General features: G+C 38.2%; 2 protein-coding genes across 6 annotated transcripts; one reads left to right on the top strand and one right to left on the bottom strand.

Annotated features, from left to right (window-relative positions):
- Positions 1–762: 762 nt before the first annotated feature.
- LOC116421838 (translation initiation factor IF-2-like) lies at positions 763–3,538 on the bottom strand. The gene is made up of 2 exons (XM_031955362.1): positions 2,105–3,538; positions 763–1,908 (listed from the first exon to the last, which is right to left on the bottom strand). The coding sequence occupies exon 1, from the start codon at positions 3,486–3,488 to the stop codon at positions 2,274–2,276; it is 1,215 nt and encodes a 404-aa protein (XP_031811222.1). The 5' UTR covers positions 3,489–3,538; the 3' UTR covers positions 763–1,908; positions 2,105–2,273.
- PARP16 (poly(ADP-ribose) polymerase family member 16) lies at positions 2,566–23,184 on the top strand. Of its 5 annotated transcripts, none has more exons than XM_023498018.2 (7): positions 2,566–3,545; positions 4,337–4,531; positions 14,458–14,538; positions 16,576–16,782; positions 18,802–18,973; positions 20,927–21,068; positions 21,810–23,184. In XM_023498018.2, exons 2-7 carry the CDS (start codon positions 4,358–4,360, stop codon positions 21,952–21,954), a joined length of 921 nt encoding a protein of 306 aa, XP_023353786.1. In that variant the 5' UTR covers positions 2,566–3,545; positions 4,337–4,357; the 3' UTR covers positions 21,955–23,184. The 5 variants fall into 5 exon arrangements, with proteins under 5 accessions (XP_023353786.1, XP_023353773.1, XP_031811224.1 ...); XM_023498005.2 differs by having other exon boundaries at positions 2,567–3,545; positions 14,458–14,595; XM_031955364.1 differs by having other exon boundaries at positions 2,599–2,679; positions 14,458–14,595.
- Positions 23,185–24,219: the final 1,035 nt, after the last annotated feature.

Raw genomic sequence — 24,219 nt, forward strand, 5'->3', positions numbered from 1 at the left:
GATTCATCTAATTGTACAATCACCCAAGCCCCATCGTTTCATCCTGTTTACAGTGTCCCAGCTCTGCCCTCTTGCCTTGCTCAAGCACAAAATTGATTCCCTTATCTAGAATGACTCAGGTGTTGATTCTAAGGTCTTTCCCCCTATCTTTTTTCTCTTGCCACATTTTTGCTTTGTTTTGTTTTGCATGAGAGAGAAGAGGAGTTTTGGCATTTAGAAACTGCCTAACCCAAGAATTTCAGAAGCCTTAAAAGTTTGCTCTAAGATTGTTATTCGTTCTTCGGTCTCTAAAAGGACCCAAGACATCAGGAGGGTGATGTCTTGGCTTGCAGGTGAATTGGATTTAAGTGAGGCAGAGCTGGGCAAAGTCTCCAGCCTCATTCTTTCCTTCAGTCCCTGGAGTTCAGAGGATGAGCATAAGTCAGGATGACTGTCAGTGGCCCAGTGTTCCAAGATTAGTCTCTACTCAGATGATGAGTAGATGCAATTGATTTGCTAGAAATTAGAAAGGGAGCCATATGGTCTGGATAGGTCAAAACTAGGATGTAATCTCTGGCAGAGACCCAAATCTCAGTGAAATTTAAAAAAAAACAATAGCTCTTTATTTTAAAAATACATGCAAAGATAGTTTTCAACATCCACCCCTGCAAAATCTTGTGTTCCAAAATTTTCTCCCTTCATTCCCCTCCTCCCTCTCCTACACAGCAAGTAATCCAATATATGTTAATCATATGTAATTCTTCTATACATTTTTTTAAAAAAAAGATTTAAGTCTAAGGGCACAAGATTTCTAGAAATGAGTCTGTCCGGAGTTCAAGGACTTTCTATCTGGATAACGAATCTCCTCTGCTCAAGGCTGTGAAAGAAGAAGAGAGGCAACTTTTTGCAGAAAAAGGAAAAACAGGGAAATAATTCCGCTTTTAATTTAATTTAATTCCGGCTCTCTATGAACATTCCTACCTCCATCCATTTCCCCTAAGGAAGATGTGTGTGTATTTGTGGGAGTATCTCCCATGTTTATGGGGGAAATATTTACCACTTTTTTTTTCTTTATTACTTTACTTTTCTTTATTTACTACTTTTTTCTTCCTTTACCATGCCAGTTTTGAACTGTGTTCTTTGGCTATCAGAAAAAGCAAAAAAAAGGGATGGGAACTCAGGAGCTTGGGCTTGGGGTGGCGCAGACCCACAGAGAGCCTTGGATTCTCCACATTCTCGTCGGAAGGAACTTCGGGGTTGGGAGCATCCCCAGGTGTTAACAGCCATGCAATCACACCTCAGCCCGGCATTTAAAAGCTGTTCACAATCCGGCTCCCACTCGCTTTTCTTATTCCCGGTTACAAACCGCCTGCCTTCTCTCTTTCATACCCCCGACCTCTGGTTGCTATTTCCCTTCGCACAAATAGCTCCCGGAGTCCGTAACGCGCTCCCCGCCGAGCGGCAAGGCCCGGGGCCGGGGCTTCCTTGGCCGCACGGGCTTTCGCTGACGCGCGTTATTTACCCTCTTTCCTGTTTAAGTGACTATTTTAGTTACTTCTTTGGAAGGTTTTCGCGCAACGGGAAATAAGCGCCTTGAAGGTCAGTCACGTCGGTCGGGTTTGCTGCAGGAGAATCCTCTAGGAGGAGGGTACAGCCGCCTGTATGCATGGCTTGGATGAATGTTCGACGAATTAAGTCAGGTCTAAGGAAAAGGACGGTTGGTGGTGGCTGTGTGTGTCCATCTATGTGTGAGTGGGGATGGGGGCGTGGGAGGGAGGGAGCTGTGGATGCCGTGGCATTATTCTGATTTTTAAGACATCCCCAGAACGACGTGTGGGAGGAGAGGAGAAAGGGGTGACTTCGCGGTGGGACTGGGCTGGAGGGCGGATTTGATAGAGCATGGATTCAACTCAATAATTCGATAAACATCTGTCAATAAAAAGTTATTATAATAAAAAAATTAAAAAAAAATTCAACAAACATTTATGAAGTGCCTACTGTGTGCTAATGGTGGCGATGCAGTGCTGCAAACATTAAGCGCCACCTCCTGCAGGGAAGAACCTTTCCGGATTCCCCGCCCCTCCGGCTCTCTGCTCCGCCCCGCCCCCCAGTCATTTGTATTTACTTAGGAAGGAGAGACAAGGTGTATCAAAAGTAGTAGTGCAGCTTAAGCGTCTTTGGGGACGCCGGGTGGATTTCATTTCTCTTTTCGGAATGTAAGGGCCAAAGGTCAGGAACTCTCCTCGCCTCTCCTGTAAGCGCCTAATAAATAGTCATTAATAAGGGCGGGGCGGTCATGGGGGTGGGGCCTGGATTGACAGGGTCTTCGGAGGGGTTTGGCTGGGGACGGAGAAAGAACCGGGAGGGCTCGGCTGGGCTCCGGCCGGGGCCGGTGGGCGGTGACGGGCCCGGTGGGCGGTGACGGGCCCGGTGGGCGGTGACGGGCCCGGTGGGCGGTGACGGGCCCGGTGGGCGGTGACGGGCCCGGTGGGCGGTGACGGGCCCTGCGCGCGCGCGCTTGCGCGCAGGCGGAGCGGCGGGCAGCCTCGCTCTGGGCCCTCGGCGGCGGCGGCGGCGGCGGCGGCGATAGGTCGGGGCGGCCCGGGAAGCTGGGCGGCCGAGCTCGCTGGACCCGCCGGGCGGGCCGGGCCAGGCAGGGCAGGCGGAGAGCGGATAAAGCGCGCGGGCTCGGTGGCGGAGGTTCGGCGGCCGGAGAGGAGGGTGCTGACGGGTTTGGGGAAAATGACCTTGGCCCTTTCTGTCCCCCGCCGTTTTCCCGACAGCCGGCGGCGGCCCCGGGGAAGGCCTAGGCCGGGCCCTCCGAAGGGGCCCCCTAGCGGAAGGGGTCCGCGCTGATTGCCCTCCGGCCCCGGCCTCCGCCCTCCACGTCCCCGCGCCAGCCGCGGAGACCTCACACACCCCCTTCCGGTCCGGTGACCCGAGCCGCCTTCCTCACAAAGGTTCCCCAGGCCCCTGCCCATTGTCCCCTCCGCCCGAGCCGCTGCCCGCCCCAGCGACAGCCCTCTCCCCGCCGTGGAAATGCCCCCCAGACCTCTCTCTGCCCCGATGTGCTGAGCCGCTCGCCTAGACCCTCGCTCTCCCACCTTTCTCAGCCACCCCCGCCTCCCTCGCCCTTTGTTGCCCCCTCCCAGCGCTCCCGATGGGGATCCCACACAGCAGCCCCCCGGGCCGGTGCCCCGAGCTCCCGCTCTGACCCCGTGCCTCCCCTCCGCCGGACGTACAGAGTGGCCCGTCGCGGCGCCCCGAGTGGCGCTCGCACTCTGCCTCCCCCTCCCCCCGAGGCCTCTGGGGCCGCCCCCCGACGCTACTCTCCGAGCCTTGGGACCCGCCTCCCCCAGTCCCAGCTCCAATGGTGACCCCCTGCACACTTCCCCGTCCGGGTGCCCGGGGCTGGGCTTGACCTTTGGCTTCATTCTGCCTGGTTCTCCTTCACCTTTCCCTGGCTTCCCTGGCACTGCCCACCGTCTGTACGTACTCCTCCCTCCCATGCCTCGATGGGGACAGCTTCCCGGCTTCTTCCGTCCCAGTGACTGGCCAGCACCCTGGCAAGTACCCCGAGGGCCTCTTGATTTTCTGAATTTCTCCTAAGTGACTCCATTTCCTCTTTAACTTATTCCTTCTTACTGAGCTGAGATCTGCCCAAACCCTTTCCACCTGAGTTACTCCCCAGTCCTCTCTCACATTCTGCGCTGGATTTTTGGGTATTTTAACATATTTGCAAATGGGTGGGGGGGAAGGAATAGCTGAAAGAGAAAGATTTCTCGTATCGGTGTCCTGATTTTTGGTTTAGAAAAGAGGGTCACTACCTACTCCTAGGGGAACCTTTGACTTCTTATTTCTCTTCCCCCTTCTGTTCTTCAAACACTTCCAGAACCTCCTGCCTTCTTAGTTTTCCCTTTCCCTGATTCAGAGTGGCTCATTCTTCCTTTTTCCTACTGATCTCTCCTTTTTTCTTTCTCTGAACATTTCATGTTAAAAGTAGGGCCAGGGTAGCCAAACTAAGCAGCTATCTAGGACATAAAGGGGAGGGGAGTAGAACATAAAAAAGGATACTTGTAATACTAATAGTTATTTTTATAAATGCAAAAAAAATTTCTGTTCTTTGTTGCAAGGGCGCATTCATTTTCTAACAAGTCATATATGAAAGCTCCAAATATCCAGTGAGTAATTTGGGAAACCTTCCTTAGAGCAAACATATAAAAGATAAAAGAGCATACATATAAAGCCCCATTCTGGCTTTGCTTGTTACTTCCACTCCCCTGAACCCCCCTTGTAGGATTCTCCTTTTCTGCCCCAGCGTACCCACATCCCGATCCAGGATTTCATCTCCCCACAGTACCTCCACCTCAGAGACGGGATGCAGCCCTTCAGCCTCGAGGCGGCCAGGGAAGCAGCCCAGAGGGATGTGCTGGCCGCAGATCTCCAGTGCAGCTTCTTTGCCTCTGCCCTGCAGAGCTACAAGCGGGACTCTGTGCTGAGGCCATTCCCAGCCTCCTATGTTAGCCAAGACAACAAGGACTTTGAGGCCCTGGTGAGTTCTTCTCAACCACTTGTCTCATTTTTTTTCTTTTTAAATGTTTTATTTAATTATTTTTAAATATCACTGTTACTTCCCAATGGTTTCTTCCCCCTTCTAAAACAAACTCATTTACCACGTCTGAAAACATGTCTCATTCTACGCCTATTTCACTTAGTATACGTGTAACTGTGAGTCCATCACTTAACTTCTCTATTTTCCATAACTATAAAATGAAAGTGTTGAACTAAATGGCTTCTGGGATTCCTTCAAACTCTTAAATTAGTGATCCAGAGAAGCTGTTTGTCAAAAGGCTGGAGACACAGTTAGCCCATTAATCATAGTTCTGAAATTTTTCAGTTTTTTTTTTTTCCCTCCATTGTTGTGATCACCATGTAAAATTATTCTGTCTGCTTACTTTGATCCACATCAGTTCATATGAGTCTTATCAATTCTCTGAATTCTTTGTATCATCATTTCTTAAAGTACAATAATCCATTATATTCATACACTACAATTTATTTAACTGTTTTCCAATTCATGAGCTTCTATGAGTCTTCCATCCAAATGCTAGTCCCCTACCTCTGTAAAATATCTTGTATTTTTCTTTTATATTATACATATAATAGTTATTTATATATGTATATGTTGTCTATCTGAATAAAATTTGAGCTGCTTGAAAGCAGGGACTGTTTCATTTTTGTTTTTGTATCCCAAGCACAAAGCAGTCTCATAATAAACACTTGTGGTTGGTTATTTTCTGATACAAAATATGCTACTCTGACTTGTATATAAAACTTTTCCCTTATTCTGACTTGACTTCCTTGTGGTGTATATCTAGCAGTAGTATCTTTGGATCAAATGGTATGTCTGTTAGTCACTTTTAAACAGTGATAATTCTGAATAGTTTTCCAAAGAGGTTAAACCAATTCATATCTCTTATCAACAGTTTATTGATGTGTTTTGTCTTCCCACAGTCCATCCAACATTTGCTATTTTCACCTTTTGTTATTCTCTCTTCTCTTAAGAAAAGTTTAAAGCTTGTTATATTCTGCTTGCCCTTTTACCATCCTGGGCTGTGGACCAAGTGCAATTGCCCTGGTAGGCTATGTAAGGGGAAAGAGGCTTACTTCAGGTCCCACCTTACATTGGTAAATAATCTGGTCCCCAAATTCCAGGCCCATGGTTTGGATAATTTTCTTGAGATAAATATATTTTCCTTTCAGGAGCTACTATTGTAGTTTATACTTAGATGTTTTAGGTTGTTAATGACACATTACATACTGCAAATTACTTAGTAAAGAATTTTCAAATAAACACAAGGTACAGCAAATGCTTTCTATTTAGTCATGGAATAAGAAGTTCTTAATCAGCAATTCAGATAAATAGAAAATAACTGTACGGGGATTGTTAGTTTATAAGCATTAAAGTCATGTTTAACATCATCTTTCTTTGATGATTTAGAAGGTAGTTTGACATAGAAGATAGTCCTTGTTTGAATACTGTCTCTAATACTTACTAGCTGTATACATCTCTAGGCCTGTACATATTTTGTTCCTTGTGCATGGAATGTACTTCCTCATTTTCTTCAAGACACAGCTCAAGCACCACGTGAAGCTTTTCCTGTCCTCCAGCTGCCTAGTTACTGACCTCCTTCTCAAATGATCTCTTCTTTAACTCTTTGTATTATATTTGTATTTATTTTCCCTACATTTATTCTGAATAAGTTTATACAGGGTAGCCCAGAAGTCTTAATGCAGTTTTAAACTTTAGTAACTATAAAAGTATTTATAAAATTTTTGAAAGTTTATTTAACATTTTTAAATGTTGAAATGTTTCATATTAAAATTGTGCATAATCACCATTTATGCTGTTCATTGCTCATATTGATTTCTTACTTTTGTAAAAACTTTTATTGATTGTTACTCAGTAACTAAAAAACATTGAATTTGCAATCTTAGCCTTAAGAACATCCAAAGGAAAAGGTTTTGATGCATATACAACAGTTTTGACATGACCCCACAAGAAATAGTCTAATGGAGGTAGATCAAGTGACTACGATGACCAAGCAAAAGGACCACCTCTACCAATCTACCTGTCATAGAAAGTGTCATATAAATACTATCATATATGCAAAGTATAATAACTGGGTGTTCTTAGAATTTTTTCAGAATCTATAAAATTAAATATAAAAGAAATTAAAATGATCAAACTTTCAAATGATGGGTTGTTGTTGTTGTTGTTGGTAAGTTTGGGGCAACTGGGAAATTAAAAATGCTTAACATTGCACTAAGCCTTTTGAGACACTGTATCTCTTGTATTTTTCCCATTAGACAGTAAGCTCTTTGAGTAGGCATTATATTCAGTATCTATGTACCCCCAGCACTTAGGATAAAACCTAACACACATCAAGTATGCAATAAATGCTTGTTAATTTGATTGACCCTGGCCAATGTCTGAGCCTCAATTTCTCTTCTATAAGATAAAGATATAATACCCATAATCTGTCTCGGGATTATTGTGCAGTTCAAGTAAAATAGTGTAAGTAAAGCAATTTCAGTAGCATTTCAGAATCTTGTAGTTTAAGAACATCATTCCAGACATATGCATTGTTATAGTATTATAAATGAATGTAAGGGCTAGGAATGCATATAGGTCCAAAACTCTTATCTCATCTGCTGGTGAATCTTTCTATCCATTTTATTGCCACTCTTTTCCTAGTAGGGAGATCACATCCCCACTTTGTCCTTGTTCATTATAAACAGGTATTTAGGTGCACAGTTAAGGCATATACTATATGTGTGTAGGAATTTTTAGTATACAAATACATATAATTGAAGGATTCTAGATATAGTTCACATTATCCTTTTAGTTTGGCTTAAGAGTGGAGAAATCACTTTGAGGGAAAGCACAAATTTCAAGTTTCAAAATATCAAAGAAACCCTTTTAGACATGGCTTATTCTTGGTTCCCACTTGGTCCAAAGTCCCATTTGGTCCTGAGTTTTTGGATAATAATAATAATTGACATTTTAAGACTTACAAAGTACTTTACATACTTAAATATAAAGTTCTCAACAATCCTTATAGCTTACAACCTATAAGTATTTCAATTGCTATACTCGTTTTGCAGATAAGAGATAGAAGTTCAGAAAGGGCATCTCATTATGGGGGCAATGGCAGAAGGTCTAAAAAATGATTTTGAATTGGGCAGAATGAATCTCCAAACCTGGAGAACACAGAAGTTCAGACACATGGAAGGTCAGGAGCTTGGGGATTTAGTTACGAGTGGAGGATTTGAAATTGTGCCAAGACCACATTTACCTAGAGTGACTCCAAGAAAAGAGTACCTTCCAGATCCTCAGGCTGTGCCCTATAGACCCCGTATGCCATGGTGTCACCCGCAGAAGGGGAGACATTGATTTGACTTTCAGGGTGCTAAGACCTCTAGCATGTGAAAGTGAAGCTGGGGAGGGACTTCAAGTGGTGTTGGGGGCAAATTCTGCTATTTGGGGGCAGTCCTCTCTTGTCCTTGGATGTCCGGCTCTTTAAGCATTTGCTTAGAGAAGACTTAAGAAATGGAAACACATTCTTCAGGACCTCACGCTTTTCCTTTGGAAGAGTTCAGTTGAGATAGTGGCACCATTTGGAACTGTGTGGTGGTACAACATTTGACCATAATTGGTCATACCCAGGGTACTGAAAGGAGTTGGTATGCTGCATTTTGCTACAAATACTTGTGAAATCTAATTGAATTGGACATAATCTTTTTTTTTGGTCCTGTTTCTGTCTTTCTATGAACTGTGCCCATAGTTTCTGCTTTTGGAGTCTCCCTACATTTGCCTTTTTTTCACAGTGACTCTTTTAATCATTTTGCCTTTCTCTAGTGATTTCTTAGGAAATGGAAGAATTCTTTCTTGATGCTAATTAGCTATATAATACAGAGTGCACTGTGCTTTTTATTAGCTTAAGCTACTCTTTTGAGAATTTCCAAGTTTCCTATTCTATACTACATCATAAAGCCTCTTAACTTTTTTGTGAAGGACAATAGGAATATGCGATTCATTTTTTAGGTTTTAGAAACTGAAGGACAAAGCCAAGGTTCTTCATCCAGTGTACTTGACAAAGTATACTTCAGGGTAGGCCTCGGGTCTCCTATTGAGCCTCTAGACTGGGTTGTAGGCAGCAGATTCCCAAATGAAAATGTTTTTTCATTTTAGTCAGCAATTATACCACAAAGTTGTTATAGCTGACAGAGGACTAGATTAGTGGTCAAATTATCTGGATTCTAATCTTGGCTATATGCTATTTGTGTAGCTTTGGGAAAGGCCCATAATTGCTTATCTCAAAACCTTGGCATCTTTATTTCTAAAATGAAGGAATTGGACTTGATCAGGATTTCTTTTTCTTTTTTTTAATATTTTCTTTTTTTAATTTTTTAAAACTTTTTATTTTCAAAACTTATGCACTGATAATTTGACAACCTTGATCCTTGCATAGCCTTGTGTTTCAGATTTTTCTCCTCCTTTCCCCTACCACTTCTCCTAGATGGCAAGCAATCCAGTATATATTAAACATGTTAAAATATATGTTAAATCTAATATGTATAAACATTTACATAGTGCTCTTGCTGCACAAGAAAAGTCATATTAAAAAAAGAAAATAAATGAATAAGAAAACAATGCAAGCAAACAACAACAAAAAGAGTGAGAATGCTATGTTATGATCCACACTTGTGGATGTGGTCCTCTCTCTGGGTGTAGATGACTCTCTTCATCACAAGATTATTGGAATTGGCATCATTCATCTCATTGTTGGAAAGAGCCATGTCTATCAGAATTGTTGATCAGGACTTGAAGTCTGTGGGTTTACTTTAAAGAAAAATATTATTATAACTGTACTTCAACATAGTTGATTTCCTTTGTAATCATATATCTTTTTATGCATTTATAAACATTATTCTGAGGAATCTATAGACTTCAACAGACTACTGAAAAGGTCCATAAAACAAAAAAGATTTAAGAACTGCCAAGCTAAATGATCTTTTTCTAATTTAGAATTCTATATTTCGGAGACTTTGTTTTGACTATTATGGTCTTTTAGGGTTTTGCTTTATGGTAGTACTTCTTCTCCTTGGTCCTTTTAGGCCACAGAGGAAACCCTGATTTTTTATTTTATTTTATTTTTTTTGATTCTTGGAATGGTATTTCTTCGTCTCTTAACATTTTCTTTTTTTCTCTGACCAAGTCTTTAATACCTCTACCAGATTCAGTCTGTGATCATCTGTATGTCCCCATTTGTATTCATTTCCTCCTAGTATTCATTGTATCTATTTCCTTCTTCTGGTTGAATAGTGTGGTGAATTGTGAAATTTTGTAAAATAAATCATCTAATTTTTGTTAACTATAATTTTTATATACTGGATTTGCTTTAAATCTCTAAGCATAATCATCAAATCTATGTTTTGAGTTTTGATTTATAACTTTCTCTAGGTGTTTTTAGTTAAAGGTACCAACAATACTGAATTTAATTTTCTTGCTCAGATTTTCCATATTAAGGGTCAAAAAGAAAATGAAGAATTAAAAAATGACTAAGTTAGAGAGATAGAAAACCAGAAGAGAATGGTTATTTGTGAACCAAGAGAAGACAGCATAAGGAAGAAAAGTTTTGATCTATAAGCAAAGTTTCTTAAGCTGTGGATCTCTATCCTATGTGGGGGCTGTGAAATTACGACTTATTAGTAAATTATTGACTTGTATACCTATTTTATACACTGTATATCCAGGATCATGTAAAAATTTCTTTTTGTGGATCGGGTTATCTTTTATTTTTTTTAAATACGTATTTCTTTATGAATCATGTTAAGAGAGAAAAATCAGAACAAAAGGGGAAAACCACGAGAGAGGGGAAAAAACAAAAACAAAAAAAAGAAGTAAACATAGCATGTGTTGATTTATATTCAGTCTCCATAGTTCTTTTTCTGGATGCAGATGATTTTCTATCTAGTTTATTGGGATTGCCTTGTAATGTAAAAATTTCTTGGGCAAAAAGGGGTAGTGAGTAAAAAAAGTTTGAGAAGTCCTGATCCACAGTCAGAACATGTGGAGAATTCAGGGATAAGGTCTTTAAAAAAGGCTTTTGAGTTTGGTGACTAAAATGTCTTTGGTCTCTTTAAAGAGAACAGTTTCAGCAGAATAGTTAGGGCAAAAATCTTATCACAAGAAGGTGAACAGAGAATAGGGAGAAATGGAGACATCTGATAACATATTTTTCAAAAAGTTTGGTGATATAGACGGGAAGTCGTGATGGTGGTGCAGAAAAGCCAGATAAAACAGAATAACCCTTGGAGGTAAGTGCCATTATTTAATCTCCATTTTGTAGGAGAAGTTATGGTCATTTAACTAATAATTGTCGGAGGTGGGATTTGAACTTAAATCTTCTTGACCCCAAACCGAGTCCTACTTCAAATATCCTCCCCTATCCTCTCACTCAATTAAAATTCTACTTATTCTTAAAGACCCAGGTCAAATTACATTCTTTTATAGTTTATAGTCTCCCTAAAATGATTTATCTTTCTAAAATCCTTCTTGTTCACATCATTCATTTCAAAGTTGATTGTATCAATTCCTTAGTAATGCTTATTATTGTCTTGAACTATGACTTAAATCTGACAAGATTAATTCATTTTTTGCCTGACTTGCCCTAAGTGTTAGATTGTCTTTATATGATCTTCAGATTGGGCATTATGCCTACTACATAGTGCCTAGTACTAAACACCTAGTAGGTACTTAGTAAATATTTGTTGGATTCCATTTATCACAAGTAAACACTTCTCATTTACTCCAGAAACTCTCATTTACTCTCATCCTTTCTTATCTTTGCCCTTATATCCTTTGTATTATAACATTATTCTGTACTTTGCTGTCTTCATTGTGCTGCCTTCTAACATGTCATTCATGTGTCTCAGAACTATTGCACACATCATTTCTCTATTTCTTAGGCATGTGTCTAACTACCATGTGATTTGTGATGTGATTGTACCATCATACAGGGTAATTCAAACAGTTTCCCTATTTTGAGAATCATTTGCTCTTAATTTTTGTTGTTGTTGTTGTGAACCTAGCAATCAGTCTATCCAGTTAGCACTGGAAACATTTCCCATGGCAGTTTCATTATTTTCATTTGATATTGTGGGATGCCATAAGGTCCTTCTCTCTACCAAATATCTTCCCTACTGCTTTTCCATCCTTCCTGAAAAATACCATCAAAAAGACTCCTTTGGGTTCTATTTTCACATAATGAAATTTTACTAACCATTTAAAGCTGAACTTAAATGCCATCTTCTCATGAAGTTTTCCCTTATCTTTTACTATCCCCAGCCCAAGCTACCCCTAATGGAATTGCTCTTTCATCTTAAATCTTAATAGTTCTTTTTACCTTTATTATGTCACGTATCACATTCTTACTCTACTCATAGTTATTTGTGTATGTCACATTCCTACTAAATTGTTTTGGAAGGAATGGGTACTGATCACCTTACATAATATTTAGTCATCATTTAGTAAATATTTATTTTATCAAATAGACCTGTAGTGGATAAGGAAAATCCAATTAACCCGAGAGTAAAACAGTATAGATCTAAATGCTACCAGAATTTTATATGAAAGGGAAAAAAATCTAATATGTGCTTAAAGTTTGCTTACTTCATATATTGGAGACTTACCTATTCTTGTTCTAGAGATCCTGTGATTAACATACTTTACCCCATGGAGGGTAGAGGAAGTTTTCATTGAGGAACCAAACTGCAAACAAAATATTAAGGAGAGATTTAATGCATCTTCTATTGGTATATTTTCTTGATTAAATTAATACAAGACCGTAAATGATTAACCAAAATGCTAACTCATATATTGGCTGGCACACATTGGGAACTATAAGATATAAACAAGATGCATGGATCGGGCAGTATGTTTATAACAATTTTGTTCTTGGCAGCCTGAAGCATTAGCTACATGGCACTCACCACAAATACTAGAAACCTCATATTATAAAACCACAGATCAAGAGATTTTCCTGTAGTTTCTAAAGCAAGATTCTTTGTTCTGTGATAAAGTCACTCTTGCCTCTGAATTCTTCTTGCATAAGATGATGAGAGTCAGGGGTAAGGCTTTGATCCCAAAGTTGTATTCTGAAGAGGCTATGATGGTGGAAGTAGAGAGATGGTGAGTGATGGATGATATGATTCTTCTGACTTTTTTTTCATCACATTAAGTCCTTCCTTTCAAAACTATTCAGAACTCTCACTCTCTTTGAAAGCCTACCTCTGATCTGTTTGACATAATTCGTGGTTATGTTTCTGTTATTTGTGTTTGGGCAATACGTTTTCATGATTTACTCACCTCTTTATATTAATTACTATTCAATCATTTATCAAGTGTCTACTATAGGTAGAGCACTAATAGATTCAATAGTTTACACAAAATTATAAGGCGGTCTGGAGGCTTTTCAGAAAGTACTTGTGATCAAGTTGGGAGATATGTCTACCAACACTAAGTAATATATGCTGAGTGTGAAATGAGTACTACAGGCAATGCTAAAGGAGTTCTGGAGAAGGAAAGATAAATGAGGACGGGATGCTTATGGAATTCTTCATAGAGAAGATGGGATTTGAATTGGACTTTGAAAGATAAAAAGGATTTGGTCAGATGGGAGGAAGGAAGGAAGAATTTCAGGTGAGGAGAAGCACAGTGAGCAAAGGCATGTAAATCATATTTTGAGGAGAGTGAATTGGACATATTTGTGTGCATATAAAATTTCTGCTTATTTAGTAGTCTTAAGATTGTGAATTTCGCAAAGACAGAGGACAGGCTTCATTCTGTTTCTGTCTTCATGTAGTCTAACATAGGACTTTGTTTATTAAACATGCTGTTAGATTTCCTGTTTCCTAAGTTTAATTAAAATAATGTTATATTTATTGTAACACTTAAAGAATTATGAAACTTCACAATAGAGCTGTAAGATAGGAATATAAATGACAAATTCTAAAATGTTCATAGTTTTCAATATTAGAGACCTAAGAACCAAGGAAAGTCCTTTTTGCAGTTTTTATTCTTAACAAAATTAACTTGCTGAAAAAGTAGAATAGAATCAATAGGTAAATATTTACTGATCACATACATGTAAAATATTAACGGAATGCAAATGTATAAGACATAGTCATTGGTTTCAAGAAACTTAATAGAGAATAACAACAGGAAAACAGAAAAATATTAAACAATACAATGCAACATGTGATCAAGATAATAGGATCAAGGTACCTTAGAAGTTACTTAGGTCAACTCCCTCATTTCATGGATGAGGAAACTGAGGCTCCAAAAGGTTGTGGTTTACTTCTACTGTACCAGTAGTAATAAGTGATAGAGAGGTAGGTAGTATTTGAATCCAAGTCTTCTGGCTTCAAATCCAGTACTTTCCCACTCTATATCACATTGTCTATTAGTATCAAGTATTACAGAAATAAGTATAAAGGAATTCAAAAAAGAGATCACTGAGACCTTGGGGGTGAAAAATAGTCAAAGAAACGAGGAGGTGGAATTTGGGCCTTGATGGGTCTTCATTGAGGAGGTGGGAACAGTCTGAACAGACAGGGTTGGAAAAGCACAAGGTATGTATGTGGGAGACAAGAGTGTTCTGTCTAGAGTTAAGGCAAGATCTGGGGAAATGGTGGGAGAAGAATTGGGAGAGAGATTTGAGTTTTGCCAGGCTAAGAAATTTGGACTCTAGCCTAGTAAAAGGTATCGAAAACTACTGATATTTTTCACTCTTTGGAGGACAATAATTTTGACATGAGAAATGGAATTTTGTTTAATTGCCACTAGAGGTCCCCCTGTTGTCATGTTTCACGAGCCATATTACTTAAAAAGAATAATCCTTTTTTCTTTAGCTTGAAGATGCCAGTATGCTACCGAACTTAAAGGAACTTCTCCAGTCTGCAGATGACAAAGATAACAGGGCATGGAATCTGGTGAGCTGGATTTTATCATCAAAGATTCTTACACTACACAGCATAGGGAAAACAGAGGTAAGATTTTAGTGTTTAAAATGACAAATTTCTAGAGCTGAAAGGGAACTTAAAGATCATTCCATTCAATTCTTTCATTTTATAGGTAAAAGAAACAGGTTTATAGAGGTTAAGGAATGTATGCGAGGTACACTTACTAATTAGTGTTAAAATGGGATTAAAAAACTAAGACATTAGATTTCCTGATTCTATATGTAGTCTTCTGGACTTTAGAGAAGTACCATGTCTTTCTCCCATTCAGTAAACTTCAGTGGCTCCCTGTCATTTCCAGGAACAACTATAAAATCCTCTGTTTGGTGTTCATAACCTTTTATAATCTGGCCTCCCTTAGTCTCTCCAGTGTTTGTATGTCTTATACCAACCTTTAATGAGCTCTGTGATCTAGTGACACTGGTTTCCTTATCGTTCCTCACTTAAGATATTGTATCTCCCGGTTTGAGCCAGCTTCCTTCAAGTTTTAGCTAAAATCCCACCTTTTTGGCCTAGTTATACCTTACCTAAAACATAGAAGAGCAGTCATTACACCCTTTAGTATTGGCTAAGAAATAGAATTGTGGATCTGTGGAATAGGTTACATTCACAAGACATAATAATTAATGATTATAGTGATCAAGTATTTAATAAACCCAAAAATTCCTGCTTCTGGGATAAGAACTCATTATCTGACAAAAATTGCTGGGAAAATTAGAAAGTAGGTAAGGTAGAAACTAGGAATTGTCCAATACCTAACAAGATAAGGTTGAAGTGGGTTTATGATTTAGACATAAAGGATGATACTTTAAGCAGATTAGGAAAATAAGGGATAGTCTACCTCTCAGATCTGTTAAGAAGGGAGGAAGAAAGAATTCATGGCCAAAGAATTAGAGAACATTATGAAATGTGAAATGGATAATTTCAATCATATTAGATTAAAAAGTTTTTATACAAACAAAACCAATGCAACCAAGATTAGAACGGAAGCACAAAACTGGGAAGAAATTTTTACATTCAAGGTTTCTGATAAAGGCCTCATTTCTAAAACATATAGAGATTTGACTCAAATTCTTATAAATTTGAGTCAAATCTCTATATGTTCTCCAATTCTCCATTCTCCAATTGATAACTGTTCATATTTTTAGATGAAGAAATTGAAGCCTTTTCTTAGTCACATGAAAAAATGCTCTAGATCACTATTGATTATAGAAATGCAAGTTAAGACAACTCTGAGGTACTTCTTCATACCTCTCAGTTAAATGTTGGAGGGGATATTAATACATTAATCTGTTTGTGGAGATGTGAACTGATCCAACCATTTTGGAGAGCAATTTGTATCTATGCCCAAAGGGCTATCAAACTGCATATCCTTTGATCCAGCCTCTACTAGGCTTGTATCCCAAAGAGATCATAACAAAGGGAAAAGGGCCCACATGTGCAAAATGTTCTTTATTAATAATAATATTATTAAATATTATTTATTATAACTTTTGTTATTTAGACAGTTTCTTGTCTTACAAAGAGATTGGTTAGAGATATCTTAAGATATTTCACTCTTCCCTTCATCCTCTTTTGACAATATCTGTGACAAGGTAACTTTTCATACTTATTACATACTTTCACAGCCCCCACATTCAGATATGAAACCCTTATGGAATCATGACCTATATTTTAAGAAGCTTTGCCTTAGAGAATAGCATTAAAATCAAATGAGATAATAGATTAAAAAAATCCTTTTAAAGTTAAAAGTTCTATACATTATAATGCATTATTAATATTTCTTCAGATAATTTTTTTCCTGACAGATCAGGTAATTAGAGAAAAGAAATCTTGTAATGGTAGCTTTTGATTCTTTTTTTCAGGTTGATGTATTTATTGTGATGAAAACATGTTCTTATGTATACATTCCAATACAGTTTAAAATAAGAGAAGTTGTGATATCATTTGTTTTGTAATACATTTTGATAGTTTCCCAAATAACATCAAAAATTCCTTTATATTTTGAAGTATGTGAAGATTCAAGAACTAATGGGAATTTCAGGCACTACTGTCCCTGCACCTGACTTTCTGTTTGAAATAGTGTATTCTGGTCGAGTGGATGCCAAATTTCATGAGACCAAAGGAGAAAGGGATCTTATCTATGCATTCCATGGGAGCCGCCTGGAAAACTTCCATTCCATCCTGCATAATGGTTTACACTGCCACTTAAACAAGGTAAGGTTTTAAGGGGAATTTGAAAATATTATAGGTTAAAACCATGGCAAGATCTTCAAGGAGAGGTCTTTTACCATCTTGACTAGTTCTAAAGAAAATTGTGAAGAAAGCCAACGTTGTTTCTGTTTTGGAGTTCTAGCTCCTTTTTGCTTCCACAGAGGAGCCATCTGTCTTCCTCTTCTAGAGGAAGAAGCTTGCTCTATCCTTTGGGAAAAGGCCCAGATAATAAACTTTTTTAATTTGTGAATTTTAATCACTCCTCTTCCTCACTTTCCCTAGGGCATTTTCACATTTTAAGTTTTATTTTTTTCGGAGGAATGAAAGACTGTTCATCTTAGATGATTTTCTTGAGGTCAGTTTAATGGGTGGGCTATATAAGATATTTTATTGGGTCTGGAGTGGGAGAAGGCCTTCCAATGCCCCTCAGGTTACCTAGTATGCATAATTATTTTGCAAAAGACCAGCCCAGAACACTCCATATCTCCTTTGAAACTCTTTTTTCCACAATTCTGCTGTACCTAATTAATGTTATTTAGTAAAGTACGTTTAGATTGAGAAGGAAGAGTTTGTTTACTCTGTTGTCTCATGCATAGCCTGTAGCTTTGCTACTGAAAATCCAGGTGGCCCCTGTTTTATGTAATAGTTGGACTCCAGTGAAGTTAAATCCTACTTTAAATATATTAAGGAAATATATTCTTTGAAGTAAATCCTTTTGTGAAGCAAAGACTCTGCTGTAACCTGTTTTTCCTTTAAACTTGGATTTTCATTTATCAGATTTGTTTAAAGGAAGACCCATCTTTAGCTCTGACCTATCACATTATTTCCATGGCAGATGTAACAAATTTTCAGATCAGTCACAGCTGTGTTGGAGCACAGCAGTCTTGCAAAAGATTCTACAGTTTTGTGATAGGTGTGGCCATAGAGTAGACAGCCCAATAGTGATGATGGGGTTGTAGAAAAAAAGAGATTTGTTTCAATAGCTGGGAAAAAATATGTTGGCTGGGGTACATGAAATATGGGGAAGCTTCTGAATTCCAAAATTAGGAAATGTGATTGTTAAAATTATGACATAATTAACTCTTCTTGTAAGCTTTATTGAACAAACGGAGAAGATTCAGGTCCATGAAAAACTCACTGATGAAAAGACAATTTCTAATACAGGACGTTAATTCCACTCTTTAAAAAAAAAAAAAAAAAAAAGTTTTTAAAAATTACATGTAAAGACAATTTTAACATTTGATTAAAAAAAATTTTTTGAGGGGGCAGCTAGGTGGCGCAGTGGACAGAGCACCCGCCCCGAAGTCAGGAGGACCTGAGTTCAATTGTGGTTTCAGACACTTAACACTTCCTAGCTTGTGACACCGGGCAAGTCATTTAATCCCAATTGCCTCAGCAAAAAGCAAAAAAAAAAAGTGTTTTTTTTTGAATTCCAAATTTTCTTCTTCCTTGCCTCCCCTTCCCCTCATTGAGAAGGTAAGCAATTTGTTAATATACACGGGCAGTCAAGTTAAATATATTTCCAAATTATCATATTGTGAAAGAAAAAACAGATCAAAAAAACCCCCAACAAACCCACAATTACTAAAAAGTATTCTTCAACATGCAGTCTTCCATCACTTTTTTCTTTGGAAATGGAGAACATTTTTCACGTTAGTCCTTTGAAATTGTCTTGGATCATTGCCTTAATGATTGTAGCTAAGTCATTCACTTTAATTCTACTCCTATTGTTAATTTGGCATATTTGGGAGTGGGTTTATTATTTAGCTTCTCTTTCCTGACTTAACATGTACTCTGTTGGTAAAAACTTCATGGGACTTTGATAAATAATTATAATATGTTTAGTAATAACCATGATTGTAACAGGTATGCTGTAAGTTTACTCGTTTGCCAGGAAATGTGGACCTTAGCAGTTTTTGTGAGAAACCATTTAAAATTATCTTCTAGAGAAAGTGTATCCTACACCGCTGGACTGTGATTCAATTGAATGTGTTTCTTTTTTGTTTGACTCTGTCTTTCTAGACATCTTTGTTCGGTGAAGGGACCTATCTCACCAGTGACTTAAGCCTGGCTCTTCTTTACAGTCCTCATGGTATGGGATGGCAGCACAGTCTTTTGGGTCCTATCTTAAGTTGTGTGGCACTGTGTGAAATCATTGACCATCCTGATGTCAAGTGCCAAACCAAGAAAAAGGGTAAGCAGACAGCACTGACCAAAGCTGGGGCCTGGGACTTTGGGCCAAAGCTTGCTTACCTCCAGACTATGGGAAAGCTCATAGTAGATCTTTCAGTGAGTCTATAGGTATTTATGGGATGCTTACTATGTGCAAGATACAGTGCCAGGTGAAGTGAAGGGTACAAAGAAAGAGATAACTTATTCCTTGCCATTAAAGAGTTTAAAGCCTCAATAGGAGATAAGACATAATAAAGGGGAAAAAATGAATATAATGAGCCAGTAAATTATTAGTATAAAGAGTCTCACAGCTCATTGTGACCTGGATAGATTAGGGAAGGCTTCTCAGGAGATATGTAGATATGTAGAGGTAGGTATATGAAGCAATGGAGCTGTAATTCAGGATCTCTATTGCCAGGAAACCTAATATGGCTCAAGAGTCCCCAAGATAGCAAAGGAAACAGGTTCAGACAAGGAATTCAGTTATAAGAACAGTAAGTCAGGTAGATATATTGGGTTTAAACTCTTGCGTCATCTACCATGGTAAGTGGCTAATTGCATCTTTCACTCTGAGTGTTTGTGAACCATGTTATTGCTCTCTCTCAAGATTTCATAGCCATGATATGTCAGTAAATTGCTTCACAAAACCAGTAATGGATAAAGGACAATCATCCTGTTCTCTGCAAATGAGTCTGTTGGGTCCACTGAGAAAAGAGTACCCAGAGATGCTGTCTGTTCCATTGTCTTAATCTAAAACAACTGGCATACCAAAGAACAGACCCATGTCTGACACCACTCACCCAAACCATACAGCACGGAATAGTTGCATTTATAATTCTTGGAGAAATTGCAAATCGTGACAGTTAAACATCAAAATAATTATTTCAGTCTCTACACTCACGCAGCCACATCTTCTTTTAGCTTTGCAGTGCTATCAGTAGGTTGGAATTGTTTCAAGGACAGAAAATAAGTAGCTATCTTAAAAATTATCACATCGGACTATACTATAAAAGTGCCAATTTTAGACATCAATTAATAACTATTTATCAAGATCCTAGTAGATGCCAGCCCTTTTGCTAAGACAAAAACAGGATTAAATCAAAACTTTTGATAACAAAGCTGGGGAAGAGTAGTAATGAAAATACTTCCTTTAAATCAAGTTTCAGTTTTGGGCAGTTTATGATATCAGTGCCATTTTTAGTTCATTCTAGCTCTTTTCTGACTTATCTCCCTTTCTGTTTTTTCCTCCTTACCTGTTTTATAGCTCCCTTGGCCCCAACCATAATTGTGCCTGTATGTGTTTCTTTTGCTGTCTCTAAACTACTTTCTCTCTCTCCCTGATGACTTAATTTTGATGTTTCAGCTAATAAAAATCTATTTTCTTTTCCCTTTATCTGTATCCTTCCTCATTGCAAAAAAAGGAGACAGAAAGAGAAACAAAATCCTTATAATAAATAGTCAAACAAAACAAATTCTCACATTGACCATGTCCCAAAAATATGTCCAGTTTTGTCCTTTAAGTCCATCATCTGTCTGTCAAGAGATGGGTAGCATGATTCATCAGTCATCATGGGTAGCATGATTCGTCAATCCTCTGGATTCTTGGTTGTTTTCTCAATCAGACTTCTTAACATCTTTCCAAATTATTTGTCTTTACAGAATTATTATACTGTTTTCCTAATTTTACATCAATTCATTCAAATCTTCCGAGACTTCTTGGAAACCATCTCTTTTATCATTCTTTGTGTCTCTCATTTCTTTTTTTCTTTTTTCAACTCTTCCTGCTTCTTAACTTCACTCTATCCGTACCTGCAACTTAGTTCTAAGTCCTGCCAAGGACATCTTCATATACTACTGGACCATACTATGACTTTAGAGGCTAACAGAACTTCTGAATCCATGTCTGGTTATTATTTATTACCTTCAATAAAGTTTTCCTTGGATTTTCACATTTTGTTGTTTTCTTCTTTTTCAGATTCTGAAGAAATAGATAGAAAAAGAGCGAGAGCCAAACATAGTGAAGGGGGAGATGTCCCACCTAAATACTTTGTGGTTACAAACAATCAACTTTTACGAGTAAAATATCTGTTAGTTTATTCTCAGAAACAACATAAGAGGTAAGAAGATTGATTACTTGAGGTGTGGTAAAAAAAAATTGTGAGTTCATTGAGCAGCAAATAGATTTTATTTGAAACATATCTATGTGGTATGGGGAATGACAGAAGCCAGTTTGGGAAAAAGTTTAAAGACTTGGAGTTCCTGAAGCACAAGTCACTCTACCCTGCTTGGGAAGGCCTCTTCATTATTCAACTTTAAAAGCACATGACTTTTTCCCTTAGAAAATTATTGTGATCTCCTACTTATACTTGCCTTCTTCCCATTTCTTCCAAAGCTTGGAAATGCAGGAATACCTGGTTGTCCACTGCAGCCCAGTAGTTACCAATTCTTGGAATCAAAGCATATTTTCCCTGGTTCAAGCTTATCTATAAGTAGGCATTTAAAACTAGAGACATTGATTGGCAGGTGCTGGGATATTCTTTGTTTCAAGAAATTAAACCAGGGCTTTGCTTAAGGAAAGATGGGTCAAAAATGGTAAGAATGAAGTCTTTGCTATTGCTGTCTTTGTACATTTAGAAACTGTACTATTGAAAGCAGCTCCAGGGCCAGGGAAAGCCAAATATGCCTCAGATTCCTCTGGGTGAAGGAGCACATAGAAGTGTAACTTTGAGCCCCACTTAGCAAGTGGAATTTATCACAGTTGTCCTTTTGGCCAAAAAATATTGCCTACATAGAAAAAAAATGTTTTTCTTTTTCTCTCCCCTCCCTTTTTTTTTTTTTTTTTTTTTTTTTAAACTTAGGGTCTCAAGCCAGCCTTCTTGGATTTCTAACCATCGCTTCACTCTCATGATGCTCCTGTATCTGCTACTACTGATCATTATAGGTGTCAGCAATTCTCCCTCTTTCTTGCACTACTGGAATCGAGCATTGGAATCAAAAAGATAAACTTACCTGGCTCAGCAGGGTAGCCTCTGCCATATGCCTTAGTACCTCCTGATCTATGAATTCCTACACCTCCACTTAGAACTTTGGGCTAGAAGCTAAGGAGGGGCAATGATTGGAACATTGCAGTGATACCAGAGATTTTGATTATCTTCTGATGCTCCTAGAGAATGTTTGTGCTTCTTAATTGGTCACATTTTGGAGGATTATGTCAGTTTCAGGATAACTTTGCTGTTCTCTCTGTCCTTAGCAGTTCTGGGAAGCTGACTTCTTAGCAAGGGCCAAAGGAAGAAGCTTGCTGTATTGAAAAACAAGGTGTCTAGGCTCTCTGCAATATGTTTACAATTGCCTCTGGCAGAAATCCTCTCTTTCTAATGCCTTTGGAAGGTGGAAAAATATGTTGTGTGAGGTATAAATCATCAGGCAGTTGGCTTGTTTTGACTTGAAATGTTACAGAGGAACAATGATGTTTCTCACGAAATGGGGGGATTGTTTTTGATTTATAAATTTTGGCTTTAGACTTCTGAATGTGACATCAAAAACTTCAATACTTTTAACCATTTTCTTAACTATCTAGAAACAGCTTTTGCAGCAATGGTGCACTCATTCATTCATTTATAAAATTATAGGATTCATAGCTGGAAGGGACTTTAGAGAGTCTAGCCCCTCTCATTTTACAGATGAGGAAACAAAAGTTCAAGATTGTCATGATTTGTCTACGATCTGACAAGTGTTGTAAGAGCTGGATTTTGAACCTCTGACTTTAGGTCCAATGTTCCTTCCACCACACCCCACTGCCTCCCAGAATACCTTCATTCATATATTCATTCAGCAAACATTTCTGAAGCACCTATTCTGTGGAAGATATGAATGGATGAAAAACAAAGGTGTTTGTTTTTTTTTTTATGTTTTTTGGAGTCTCACAAGAGAAGATTATCTAATCTACTTATATCCATCTGAATATTTCTTTTAAATCAAGGAACGAACTGAATGTTAAAAAAAAAATAATGACTTGATAATTGGGCAACATCTTTGTGAATATGTTTCTACATGGTGATTCATTTGGCCAATGTCCACACAACACAGCCTTTTGACTGTTTTTAAGAAAAGAAACCAAGCTATGGGCTTGCTCATGTCACGAGATGGATTTGACATGCTTCAAATAGCCCCATGGAATTTGAACAAACGTGTCCTAAATGAGAGCCTTTAATAAGAATTTTATTCTTAAGTCTATCACACAAACACGTGTAGTCTTATTTGGTGGGGCATTCAATTTTTGGTATGCTCCTCTCCATCAATACCTCTATGTGGTATTTTACATGAAGAAGAATCCCTTGGATGCCAGGATAGCAGTTTCATTTGTTGCTGTATGTAATAGCACTACCTGCTTTCTATTAGGTATCCCAATTTGATTTAAATAAAACATATCCCTATTTTTTCCAGTTGGTGGTTTTAAAACATATGTGTATGTATATTTATGTATACAAACATATATATAATAGAATGACATTTATGTATGTATGTATACAAACATATATATGCAATCAATGTGATTTTCTATAAAAATAAATAAAATTGGTTTCTAATATTTGTTTGCTATCAACATTTTTACAGTGAGGATTGGAAATGGAAAAATAATAAAAGATAGATTTTTAAATTATGTGAGAGGCAGTATGGTGCAGTGGAAAGAGATCTATCAGAGCCAGGAAGCAAGGTCCTGCCTCTGGCACAAACTGACTGTGTGATCCTGGGCATATCACTTAGCTTTACCCATCTAGTGTCTTAGCAGAGAGGTAGGGGGTAGCTATACTTTGGCATATACCTTAATATAGGGTATGAAATCCTCATCTGGTAATGGTAATATATTCCTACAAAATAGTAGATTGAGAAAAGAGGGCTTAAAGGAAAATACCTTAAACTTCTGTCACTTTAACAGGATAATTTGTTGCCACTTTGGAAAGATTAACAGATCTCTTAGGAAATTGAGACACAGAATAGATAGGTTTTGATGTGAGGGAGAGGAAAATTGCAGAACTGTGTGATTGTATGGATAACTATTTTGGGTGGAGCCTGGATACGAGACATATAGGGAAATAAAGTCACACTTAATTGTCTCTACTATTTTGCCTTCTATCATATAGATAAGCCATCCCCCAATTCGGTTTTCTGGGAATGTGTTTTTCTAAGCTGCTGGAATCCTAGGGTTCTTTCACTCTTGCCAGATTGTGGGTAGCAGATGTGAACTGATTATGATTTGTTATCTGCTTA

This window comes from Sarcophilus harrisii, chromosome 2 (assembly GCF_902635505.1).
Source record: "Sarcophilus harrisii chromosome 2, mSarHar1.11, whole genome shotgun sequence".
In the NCBI taxonomy this organism is placed as follows: domain Eukaryota; kingdom Metazoa; phylum Chordata; class Mammalia; order Dasyuromorphia; family Dasyuridae; genus Sarcophilus; species Sarcophilus harrisii.

What these genes read in the sequence shown, in the direction of transcription:
- LOC116421838 (XM_031955362.1), bottom strand. Translation starts at nt 3,488, where the DNA reads ATGGGAGGGAGGAGTACGTACAGACGGTGGGCAGTGCCAGGGAAGCCA.
- PARP16 (XM_023498005.2), top strand. Translation starts at nt 4,358, where the DNA reads ATGCAGCCCTTCAGCCTCGAGGCGGCCAGGGAAGCAGCCCAGAGGGAT. An exon ending in GTGCCAAACCAAGAAAAAGG is followed by an intron (nt 18,974 to 20,926) that starts GTAAGCAGACAG and finishes CTTCTTTTTCAG; the next exon opens with ATTCTGAAGAAATAGATAGA. An exon ending in TCTCAGAAACAACATAAGAG is followed by an intron (nt 21,069 to 21,809) that starts GTAAGAAGATTG and finishes TTTTAAACTTAG; the next exon opens with GGTCTCAAGCCAGCCTTCTT.